Source organism: Schistocerca serialis, unplaced genomic scaffold, assembly GCF_023864345.2.
Source record: "Schistocerca serialis cubense isolate TAMUIC-IGC-003099 unplaced genomic scaffold, iqSchSeri2.2 HiC_scaffold_1417, whole genome shotgun sequence".
NCBI lineage: Eukaryota > Metazoa > Arthropoda > Insecta > Orthoptera > Acrididae > Schistocerca > Schistocerca serialis.
In genome coordinates, this window is record NW_026047644.1 from 36,853,043 (window position 1) to 36,866,355 (window position 13,313).

Genomic DNA, 13,313 nt, shown 5'->3' on the forward strand with positions numbered 1-13,313 from the left:
ATGCTGTTTGTTTGTAGCTTACCACATGGCATTTGATGGTTGCTGATGGTGGGAGCCGATCTTTGTGCGGGTCTGATAGCAGAGGAGTGAAAGGGTTAATCTGGTGTTCACTTTTGGAGATAACGGTTTCTACAGCACAAACACTCCAATAAATTCATTCTAACCTGCAGACAATAATGAAATAGAATGAATGTCAATGTCCATTTATATCAAGGAAGGCTGTGTGTGACAAATAGAAGCCATGTGGATTTTGTTGTGCCACAACTCACCAATTGGGGCATGGAACCTCCTCATGCTGCACAAAGCGAGAGGGATTTGTCCATAGTGCCACAGGGTCCCCTTCTCATCGTCATCAGGTTTATCCAGCTCAGCTAGGCTTTCGGTTTGAGGGGCTGTGACTTCCACAACATCTGGTGAATTGGTGCCATGTGCTGAAGCAGTTCACTGTGTATGATGGTGATGTCGCCTGGTGCTTCTATTTGGGAGGGTACTTAAAGAGAGTGACTAATGGTAAAACTTTTTCTGAGGACAAGTCCTCACATCACAGGGTTTTCTGATGAATTTCCGTATCAGGCACTAGGTAGACATTCACGTCACGAACTATAAAGTCTGCGTAAGATTCTGTGGAGCTTTTAGGAACAAAGTGACACTTACGGCCCTCAAACCCTTCAGCTCTGCTACCTAATCCTGATAAGACTGACGTGACTGCCTGCGTTACTGGTAAAACTCTACATGGGGGACACTGATGTGGATGCACTCCTGACTATAAGATGACAAACTACACATTTCATCAAAAGTGTGAGGCCAGTTCATTTAAAGCACAGCCATTGTTGAACACATGGCAGGAATCTACAACAATAACAAATCCTTAAGATTCTTTGTCCATTATCCTGAATGCAATGAGGTGTCGGTGTAGCCATTTTTCACAAATTTCGCTTCTTCAGCAGAGTCATTGTATGACAGACATAAACCATGGTCGGTGCACCTGTGATGGTGGAGCCTGAACCATCAATGGAGCCACTAGTTTTTCTGAGGTGGGTAAAGTAAATTGCTGCTGCCAGATAAGTGGTAGAGGTATCACATTCATAGGTAAGATACAAGAAGAAACAGTGACAGAAACAACTTGTTTCCACTTGTTGTCTAACTCCGAACACAATAAAAGGCACAGCTGTTAGATACATTCTAGTTAGTGAGTAAGGATGTGGCTGTATGAGAAGCATTTGCCCAACAGAGGGAGCTGTCTTTCGGCTGCAGGAAATAGAGGTGCAGGCTCGACATCAGTGGCCTCTGTCTGGGACCCAGAGCAGGTGAACAGTGCACTACTCTAATGAGTGATAGTGGGGGTGGAGGTGTAGCGATGCCTGGGTTTCTATGGACTTCATATACGATTTCATTCCATATGATTCACAATCTGGTTTCACTCCATGATATGTGTACTCGTGTATTTCTGTTCCTGCTCAGAAATCTGTGTTAGGACTGCTAGATTTAAATGCATTGTAAGTAAATTGCTCGTATTGACGCTGTTCTCTTTTGCATTGGATTTTCATATTTTCTCATTTATAATGGAAAATTCCATATTAGCTAATTTTGATGGAATATATGTGCATCTTCTGTATATTTCCTCACAGTGTATATGGAATTCTGCTGTGGAATGGCTTTACTTCCTGGCATTTAGTAAGCTTTGCAATCTTGTTGACTAAATCATTCTTCCATGTAACTGCTAAAAATGCAACAGTAGTTAGACAAATGTGTTCACGCGTTGCTGGTAGGAGGCACAAAGAGTACATTTTAGTAGAAATGAAGGTACAACAATCGTGCTTCTACTCCAATGAAAATTTTAGAGAAAATAATAAATTCTATTAATAAATCGTGTTCCCGAAATTTAAAAGAAGAAACCTAATTTGAGAGGATCAGTCATCAAACAATTTGTACTTGTGAAGTGAGGTTAAGTGTCGATGTTGAAATTTACATCTTATTGAGATGTTAACTGAAAACGGATTTAAGAATTACACTAAGATGTAGGTTTAGTTGACACTTGGAACTGGAGTGGGGAACACTGTCTTTAGATTTTACTTGTTATTATTAATGATATATTTTCCCCCTGTTATTACTAATTGTAAAAAGACACACACAGTTCAAATTAAAAATGATTAGTAGTGTTACAAAGCACAGTTAAAATGACTAAAATGGCATACTAATTGCAGCAACTCCTGGGATGGTTTATTTATTCGATGTGTAGTTTACCCAAACTTGACAACAAGAACTTATTAGCAGATTTCTTTGTAGATATTATTAGCAGATTCCATAATACCTGTATGGTACCCACATGAAACTTAGGTATTAAATACCTTTCACTTTAATGGGAAGTTGGATTGTGAAAGTAGTTTTTGCTGCTACAATTTGGCATGTAAAAAAAAACCACTGTGCCTCGTGAACTAAAACTTCAGCAAAGAATACACTAAAAGATACAGACATGTAAGAATATGTTATAAAAAGCCAGAACAACTCTAGTATTAAATTCAAATATTTTTGAAGTCCCTCGATTGTGCAGAAGAGGCAACAACTCGCTTCTTCAGGTATGTCATTGGCTGTGTGACCACCAGCAGGTGTGGGGTGAGGTGTGGCCCAGTGAACAGCAGCAGAGCATGCCACAGACTGTGTGTTGGAAAACCCATTAGGGCGAAATTCTTTATTTTCATTCAACGTGGTTTGTGGAGCTGTGTTTTTGTGGGTAAACATTTCTAGGTGCTCCTGTATGTATAAGGTATGTCCTATTGGGGCTCTAGAAAACACTTCTGTGCTTGCTCTCAGATGACACAGCTTAAGATTCTTGACCTGTCAGTGCATCCTTATGCACTCTTTCTCCAATTGTAGCTGTACTCCATAAACAGTGTCTTGAATTTTTTTCTCTTTTTGTGTTAATTTTGTACATTCTGAAGTACAGCATTTGTCGTATTTATTTCCTGTTTTGTGGCACATATTCCTGGGCAATTTCCCTTCCCACATACTTGGGGATCTGTTTTTTGTAGATATTACAGTGAGTTTGTTCCTGAACTGAAACCTGCACCATTACAACTGTAAATCAGATTTATGCTGCTGCAATGTTTGGCATCCAAACAGTCACCTCATCTTAAGAAACTGTCATTACGAGCAAATACCCTCACTGGCATACGACAAATAAGTTAAATATTTAAGGTCCCACAGGAAATGCAGTTGGAAGCTCTCTGTATTGAGGAACACTCTGCTGATGCTCTATCACTGATGTTTTGCTGTGCAGATCCACTCTGCTGATCGCAGTGGCTGGTAGACTGTGAAACACCTGTTGAGGAATCCAGACTGTTCTGGGAGTAAGGTATCAGTGTCTGAAACGAATTATGAGCAACTGCATTCCAACATGTTAAATTCTGCATAATGAGGCAAGAAGAGCAATTGGAGTAAAACTTCAGAGAAAGAGCAGGTTGTTTTGGAGTAAGGGAATGGTGATGAGTTGAGCTGACTTAAACAGAGAGGAGACAGGATAAATTAATGTCATGGTTGTATAGTCTCATAAGAAGGTAACAACAGAATGGGGAGAGTGTTAAAGAGGAGCAGCCATAATTCAATTGTGCCAAGGTATTCATTGGTTGCATGATGCTCAGAATGCATCCAATGTCCCATCTTCACTGTGTTGAATGTCCATCTTGATTTTCTGTCCTCATTTGACTTACTCTTCTAATAATTTAGTGCAATTAGATACATGAAAAGATCTACTACATAGGTCTTTAAGTTCGCAAGCTTAAGTAGTCAGTGGACCTTCCTTGTGGAAGAAAGGTTGAAGGGGAAGAGAGGTCTAGGAAAACAACTGGTGAGGTTTAGAAAAAAGGAGTGGAGTTGAGAGAAGTTGGGACTCTTATTCCTCAAATGGCCCCCTTGTTTCGGACGACTTCAGCAAATTCTACCACTTATTGTACACCTCAAAAGGCCTTCTCCGTCACCTCTCTTCCTTCCCCTTCAACCCCTCTGCCAAGAGAGAAGCCACTGGCTCCCAAAGCTTGCAAACTGTAATAGATCTTTTATCTATTCAGTTACATTATATTTTCAAACCTGATAGTTTTCTTCTGACTAATGCCATTTTTTTATTTCTCATTATCATTTACTAGGTGACTCTGAAACTAAAATTACATTGATTAGGCCATAATTTGAGGTTTACTTTCTTTGAACAGGCTAAACTGTTCTAGCATGGTTCTTTCACTGATTTCCGAGGAATTTTGCCAGCTTCAGCCAATATTGGCTTTTCATCCAGAAAGTGGATGCTTTGCTCCTCTAAGAATTCCTCACATGAGACTGAAATTCCTCACATGAGACTCAAATTACATTACAATTATCCAGTCATCTGTGTCTGGCAAGCACTGTTATTCCATTGAGTTAATGCAGGAGCCCCAATCTGTGGAACAGGTCCTTCATGGTAGATTCAGTAGACAATTTGTCACTAGAGTATCACAGGTGCAAGGCAGTTGAGTAAAGTAATAGATAGCTGATCGAACCTCTGGTTTGCTAATCATATATGGGGTGGCCTCCTCATACTTCCCTACCAGGTTATTATGATTCTCGGAGTTTGCAATGTAAGTTCATTTAACCATCCTCCCAGAATCATCTTCAACACTGGAAAAATGTGGACTTCGGCATTAGTTGCATATTGTGCCTGTTAATGTCTTACATGATGCTGTTCATGTTTCGGGAGAAAGTGTTATTGTCCCTACACATAGCTGCATAAACGTAAAATGTGTATTATGTATTATGCTGCTGAGAGAAACATGTTACTTTACTTTCACAAATACTATTGAAAACTTATCCACATGGTCACACAAAGTGGTGGCCCTTAAATTGATACGTGCAAACTGTAGTATTTAATAATGATTATCAGAATTTACTACCAAAACAGTAAAATTGCTTGTTATTTACTATTATTCAAGCTTCAATAAACATCAGGATACTCGGAATAAATTCTTTTAGGTAGGGACCCTATTGAGGTAAATGAGATAGGAAAATGACTGTTAAACACAGAGATAAATATAACACTTACATTCCACTGATTGAAGACGGATGGTTCATACTGTGATACACTTCTAAATAAAGTACTTTGCCTGTTGCTGATGTCGAAGGTGGCGTGAGGCGGTGCTGCATAGTAACATTCCACATATACGGCTCTTGATGTACATACTCAGTCTTCTTGGTGGCGACGATAAAATAGAAAATTTATGAGCTATGAATTTATTACCGTACAGTGCTAATCATGTAGAACATGTCAGACTTGCAGTTAAATTTTCGGATTCTAGTGCTTGACCAACATAATGCGTGTTCACTACTTGCTGTGCAGCTACCGACTGTATCAGCCACTTGCACACCAAAATCTCACTTGCGCGCCCCACCACCTTTTCCATTACACCACAGAATGGAGTTCCACTCTACCTATGATCACTACACCTTTTCAATGCACACTTCTGCTTACAAAAACCCTTAGTATGAACCACCTACAATAGAATGACAACATATACATACAAAATTGACCTAATTAATTACAGTTGAACTTGAAATATTAGATAATTATTTACAAAATATGTTTTAATACTTTTATCCACCTATGTCAGAGGTTATTTTAAATAGATAAACTACACTTAACAAAAGCTCACTCTTGTTATAGTATTTATAGTATTTTCTTAATTTTTCAGAATTATGGGACAAAACAAAATTTTTTTAATATACAGATTAATTGCAGTATTATATTTACAATAGCATTACAGTTTCCTCCATAAATTTGTCAGGATCCACATACTTACTTCAGATTTATAAACATTTTTTTCATAAAGTGAACAGTGACGTGTAAAAATATACTCTTCGAATAAGAAATTTGTACACCCTTTCAGAAGTTTCCAAATCACTTACAATTTATTGTTGCGACAGTGCATATGGAGTAAATGAAATTACTAAATTTACAGGTTGGTAGCAGAAGTGGTACTGAGGTATCAGATACTGGCCCATGCCAAAATGTCCATTTTAGTATGTGCTGCAGCCCCCACATGTGGCAATGCAGGTACTGTCTTTGGCACCCAGTCTATTGTACAGATGGTGTATATTGTACTGGGATTCTTTATGCTACACTTGCCAGACCTGTTACTGTAGTTCTGTAAGAGTTGTTAGGACAGGAAATGACTCTTGCTATTTGTCAACAATTGTCTCCTGCTCAGCTCCATTGGGGACAAGTGTGGACAAAGTGCTGGCCAGAGAAGTCTGCATGTCTTGCAGAACATGTTGAGTTCCACGGGCACTGTGTCGGCTAGTGTTACCCTGTTGGGATGACACATTAATTTCCAGCTGCAAGAATGGCAAAACAACTGGGCTAACAACATTCTGCCCATACAGAGCAATGGTTCATGTCCCTTTCAGAAATGCAAAGATATATGAGAGTAGCCTATTGCAACCGCGACCATTAGGCCGGTGGTGAGTCCAGTGTGCCTTGAATGAAATGACTTTGAGACATCACTCACCAGTACATGTCATACATGCAAATGAGCGTCACTTGCTCACAGGCAGAATCTGCTTTCATTGTTGAAGTCTGACGCACCATTCTGTCTTCCAAATCATCCTCTGATAGCATGAACTGTGCAAGTCGGTGCTGTGCCGTGGGTGGAAGATAGGCTAGCCCCACTACTAATAATCAGTTTCCAACAGTTCATGTTGGCATGTGTTGGCTCGCAAGCCCTCTTACCTGTGGTGTGGTAGCTATAAGAACTGCCACTGTTGCCCTTACCATATGTCTGTCTAGACAGATGTCTGTGCTGTGTGTAGGTCCAGGATCTCTTTCATGTGAGCGACAATCCGAGTGAGGTGGTGCAATGGTCAGTGTACTGGACTCACATTCAGGAGATCATGGTTCAAACCTGCATCCAGCCCTCCTGATTTAGGTTTTCCGTGATTGCTCCAAAACACTTCAGGTAAATGTTGGGATGGTTCCTCTGATTGGGTATGGCTGATTTTCTTCCCCATCATTGCCTAATCCAGTGGGATTAATGACCTCATTATTTAGTCCCTTCCCCCAACCAACCATGCAATGGGTGTGTCAATATTCACATGACCGCTGACAAGAGTGTCGTTCCACAACTGACACAACACATCCAGGCAGTCTCCTTTTCGTGAAAAGGACACACAAAGGCTCTGTAGTCAGATGTGCTTGACAAGTAAACTTATTGCACTTCATAGAAACCTTAATCATGGAGTTGCCTTGATTTTCCTTTCGCACACACAGTAATACCCATTCTTCATCTTCACTGGTGTGTCAATGACAACTTTTGAAGGGAGTTCCCTTCTAAAAAAAAAAATTAGGACACTGGACCTCAGTGATATGATTTTCTATTTATTTTGCAAAGTGTTCATTTGTCAATGCAAATGCTAAATTCTTCAGGAAATTACATCAAATTTTTACAGTTCCTTTTGGATTTGAAAGTGAATCCAAAATTTGGCAGTTTATCCCAGATATGTTTAGCTTACTATAAAATAACACCATAGGCCAACTTTTTCTGATTTTGGAAACAGAATAACCTGTAATCATTTTATCTACAGTATCCATTCACACTGAATGTGAATGTAAAAAAATAATTGGCTTCCCTGTTTTGGGGTTGATATCATCCATGTCATGCATTGTAGATAGGAGTATCAGCAAACAGTTACTTCTTGGTTGGGTACAAAAAATGAATTCATTAGCTTGGAAGCAACATTTTGAAACTCCACATGTTGGTCTCTTAGATGCAAAATTCAAGAGGTATCTCCCTTTCCTTCTTGTGAGGAGTGCGTAGAATGGTCAATTTTTTCTCCAACATGTCCTCCACTACTGGCAGTTTGTGTGACAATTGTCAATGATGACATTTCTGTGTGTATCTTTGATGTCACTGACAAGCCGTCCTAAAATTATTGCTGGGCTGTTTGTTACTAGAAATGGTCCAACTAGCTGCTTTCCTACATATACTTCAATATTACTGGTATAAAACCTTTTTGTCACTCATGGCACATATTTTAATTGAATATTTTGTGGGTTTGTGTGGTGTATATATAGGGTCCAGGAGTAGCAGCCTCTAAACAGTCAACATTTCATGGACTGTAACATAATCAGCAGGATTATAGAATCACTTCAGGTTGACTGCAAAGGAATGTGGACATTTTCTGACAGCAGTTATGCTGTCAAGTTTTTTCCTTTCATTTGGAGTGGAAATGTCAGCAAATCTCATACAATGTATTACAAGCAGAAATTTCTCGTAGCCCATTATGGCATTCAGGATATTCATATGTGCACTGCCTGACTCCAGAAATTCTTTTACATTTACATGCTGACCTTTCTCTATACTTGTCAAATGCAAAATGCCAAATATTGGCATAATTTCATGACTATCCACGGCTATACAATCTCTTGTACATTTTTATTTTTTTCAAGGTTGTCAGTATATTTGGTAGTAAGGGATACTATCATATCTGCAATATTAGTGCCAAAAAGCTTGAAAAACACAATTTTATTAGAGAAATCTTTTTAATAGCTTGTGAGACTGGGTGGTAAAAAAAAAAATTCTCTCACCAGAACAGGTGCATTTTCAGAGAAGTATCTGTTCCAGGTATTAGTTATTAAGAACCAAATACGGGGTAATGCAACTGTCGTTCAACTTTAGTATTTAAAATGTCTACAGCCTTGTACCTGTACTGTTTGGCTGATCCGTGTGGAGGAGATGTGATAATGTAGCCTTGTTCTCCTTATTATTTGAGGTCATAGTGTCAATGGAGTTACTGGCTCTGAACAATGATAATTTATGTTAAACTTTGTACCCCTCCATAATTCTGGAGGGTTGCCGTTTGGTATCTTGCAGAAGTGAAGGTATGGAAAGCCACCTAAGATACACATCATAGATACGATACACAGACAATTAGGACTTGACAACTCTGTCAAATATGCATAAGTTCGGATCTCACTGGTTGCAAGTTCGCACATACTATCTTGTGTTGAATGAACTGGTACTGCATAAGATGAAAAAATAAGACTTGCTGGCAGTGTACTATCAAATATGCTTGTAGAAGTGTTAGATTGGGTCAGGTGGCAGCATATGATTTTTTTCTAGTGGAAATTACTTTGTTATATGATGGCTTCTCATTAAACTTCAGTAATAAATCCATTGTAATTTCCACTGTGTGTTAGTGTGCATATGAAAGGTTTCCAATGTCTGGAGAGAGGGGTCATGATAGACCAGGCAGTATCAGTACTTGATATCGTCTGCTTGGGATAAGCCAAGAATCCTGGCATTCATGCAAGGTTCATAATCGAGACAATTCACGTGCTTGAAAAACAAGAGAAAAATTATTCCAGAAAATGTAAGTGTTGATTGGCAATCCCTCAGTACAGGTATGGAGACCCTAGTTTCCACCACTTGTATGTGAAGTGGACCATCTCCTCTCCACTACTGTGGCCAATATAATAAGAGATCCAGAGTTGTGGCAATCTGCTGGAGCAATGTAGAAGTAGAGGCTGGCTATGAATGACAAGGAGTTGGGGCCCCAATGGTCAGATAGAAAACTGGCCCTGAATAAAAAATATGGGTTTTTGAGGGATAGTGGCAGTACACTAATTCTCCTTATCCGTAGTTCGCCAACCAATCCACTCATACCACATGCATTGTGCATTGTGGCTTTGTACTTCCCTGGTGTCTTGGGCTAGCAACTTTGTATCGTTTCTCTTCTCTTCTCCTATTGTGTAGGTGGTGACGATCTGGCCATTAAATTAACTCCAAGTTTTGTAGCAACGAATGCTGAAGGTCACTGCACTTTGTATTACGACTAGCAACAACCATGTTCTATGTCACCTGGCACTACCCTGAGGCATCTCACGAGTGGGGAGTGAAGTTGCAGCACTGTTCCCCTTTCTCATCAGATTCTAACCTGTGTAAACAAACTAAATTGCAGTTAGCATAGGCAGCAGGCTTGATACTTGCCCATAATAAGACATTTTGTGTGTTTGTGGACGGTAAGTGGGTGGGTGTGTGGGCAGCCATCTTCTAAAGTGACACTGTTCAGCAGCATTTAGGCAGTGGATGCTGTTGCCATTTAATTTTCTGAACTGAAGATTCTACCCTGGGTCAGTTAGTGCCTGCTATTTGGAGGCAATACTATCTACCTCTGGTATTCTAAATACTGTCACTCTGCCTCCTATCTGCTTTGTGTCTGATTTCCTATCCTCTAGTTCCAAAGCTGACTTCCAACAGCCTTCAGCTTAACAATGTACCAGTCAATATGTTCTGAATATATGACATACAATTCAGGAGAATACTATAAAAATTACTGTAACACAGATTCCAAATCTGTTGCATAGAGGTGAACCTTTATCTTTCGGGATTCTGTAGTTCAGCGCGCAAAGTATGTCATTAATGACTCCAGTAGAGTAACCCTTAGTGTGTTTGCATAGAATGTACTTCAAGGACTGGACTATTCATCATGAAAATAGGCATGATTTCATCCTTACATCCTGCTTTGCTCAACCAGTTAGACTAAAGTTTTACCTCAGTAATGCAGTTTATTAATATTAGGCCACTCTTTTGATTAGTTATGAAGAACATGGTACAGAAACTTCTTAATTTCAGTCCATTACATAGCACAATACCTTTATCTGTGAAATAGCTCTGCAACAACTTTCACAGATGTGACATTGAACAAAAAGCCTGTGGTCTTGGTTAAAAAACTGTTGTATTTGTATCAACACATACCTGAATACTTTGTACACCCATATTTTATGTCACAGCTACAAAAATTGTTGCACATTCTTTGACAGCCTTGATTGAAGTCAGAATGAAGCTGCTAGTCATACCTGTATGGTAATTGCAATTATCTGTGGTTCCTTATACAGTGTGTGAAGGGTGGCAATCTGAACACTGGAGTGGGGTAACGCAGTGCTAGTGATGCTCAGAAGTATGATGCACTGTTGCTTTGGACATGCATGCCTGTCCGAAGGAACATTGGACGGTACTTCTTAACAACACAGAGCATGTCTCTCCCCTGACACCAGGTAAGTGACATTTGAATCAAAATGTGCATTTCAATCACAATATTTCACCCATACAGGAGTGTACCTAGTGAATGTAAGAGTGAGAGCTGAAGACACATGGTTGACAATAAGTGGAAGTCTGGGTTTGCCCATGAATTGTGCTTCGATAGCATAATGGTAAGACTACCTTGTGCAATAAGGAGAAATCTGGCTGAGAGTCCTGGCCCGGCAGAAATTTTCATGATTGTCATTGCATTATACAACTGATGGCTGTTCATATTTGAAACAGTGAAAACATTTCATGAACATCACAGTGCCAGCCTACTGGTATGCCGTCCAGTGGTAAATGCAAGAAATCTATGAGTGTCCCAGGTTGGCATTTAATTTTGGATGGATTTGTAAAGTGTTGCACTGCATGGCAAAGGAATTTGATACCTCCGCCAATATGTTGCATCCTTCTAGTGCCGGTTCTTTCTCTACCTCCCTTTCTCATGACGTTGGAATTAGAAAATATAAACAAGTTACAGTCTGCCTGAATCTGAAGAACTTTCAACCTGATGACATTCCGATCTCACCTGTACCCCCTTCAAAGAATCCTAGTTCAGTTCATGATCTAGATGGAGTGAGAAACATCAGTCAATCTGTTCCGATATCTTTTCCCAAAACACAGTTTTCAAACCATTTTCTGGTTGTGGGCTTCAGTGCAAATACGGGTTTAATGCAGCTGCTCTTAACACACAAATTCCATTTACACTCAGCTCTGTTTTTGCACCACTGAAATTCAATACTGCTTGGTGTTAATTTTAAAGATCTTTTCCTACAACTGTGTGTGTGTGTGTGTGTGTGTGTGTGTGTGTGTGTGTGTGTGTGTGTGTGTGTGTGTGTGTGTGTGTGTGTGTGTGTGTGTGTGTGTGTGACAGCTTATGTCCTTGGTACGTCTGGGCCAACCTAATTTGCACTGAATTTTTCTCCTTCCCACAATTCAAACGTCAATTATTTTTTGTGATTGAAATAGTGAGGTTTCTCATCTTGACACATGATATTGCTGATAACCAGAACACCACTTCATGCAAAACAGCAAGACCTCACCTAAAGAAATAATAAAAGGGTGAATGACTTTGCGGGTTCTGTACAAAGTCAGATTAAAGAAAGATTCAGAAGCATGCTGCATGATGTTTTACCCATAGGTTTGAACAACATGTGAGTATTATAGAGATTGGGAAGTTAAATGACTCCCTGGAAGAAAGGGAACTTCCTTTTTTAGGAGCACTGTTGAAAAATTTTAGAGAACCACTATTTGAAGCTGACTGCACAACGATCCTACTGTTGGCAACATACATTTCACGTAAGATAGAGAGAAATTAGGGCTTGAATGGAGCAATTCAGATAATTGTTTTCCCCTCGCTCTGTTTCCAAGTTGAACAGAAATAGTTATGACTACTAGAATTATGGGATACTTTCAACCATGCACTACACCGTGGCTTGCCGAGTATGTATGTAGGTGTAGATGTATACAAAATAAAACAACGTGTATCAGATACCATCCCCATATATCATGATGTAAAAAGTGATTGCTACAAAGGCTGCTCTGTTTAGCCTGTCTAGTGGCTTATAGTGCTTCCTCTGGATTACAGGGTCCTGGGTTCGATTCCTGGGCCGGTTGGGTATTTTCTCCACATGTGGACTGTGTTCGTATAGTTTTCATCATCATTCATGAAAGTGGTGAGATTGGATAGAGTAAATTTAAGGATTTGTACAGGCACTGATAACTGCCCAGTTGAGCACAACACAAACAAATCATCATCATGTGTTCTACCCTGTCTGTTGACTCAACTATCACCTGTGTCATCATCTTTGTAATTGTTGTCATTGGTGGTGTTGCTTTCGTTGTTATGAGGTACTGTCTCCCACAGGATTATTTCCTCATCCTGCAGATCCAATCTCGACAATTTTTTTCTACTCATAGCCATTTCTACTGAACCTACTGCCATAATTGTTGTCATTGTGCATTTTTGGCATCTGAGGCTACTGATCTCTGAATCGTACTCATTTAGAAATCTTCGTCTTTGATTTCCAGTTACTTGGTCTGTATGGCTGTGGCAACACCTCTACCTTCCATCAGTGACGGAAGAATGACGATCAAAAATTCAAGTCGTAATACTCCAGTTTTTGTAGATACCTTTGAAAGATGGCGGCGCGCGTTGATGTAGTAATAAATCGCTCGGTAAACCATGAGTATTTAGCGTCTACAAAGTGCATATCGTGT

General features: G+C 39.7%; 1 protein-coding gene across 1 annotated transcript in view; it reads right to left on the reverse strand.

Annotated features, from left to right (window-relative positions):
• The window catches only part of LOC126442989 (uncharacterized), a 76,360-nt gene extending 63,343 nt beyond the window's left edge, over positions 1 to 13,017 (reverse strand). Inside the window, exon 1 of the mRNA XM_050090836.1 lies at positions 12,888 to 13,017. Within this exon, the coding sequence (XP_049946793.1) occupies positions 12,888 to 13,017 (130 nt within the window). The remainder of the gene's footprint in view (positions 1 to 12,887) is intronic.
• Between the last annotated feature and the right edge of the window lie 296 nt (positions 13,018 to 13,313).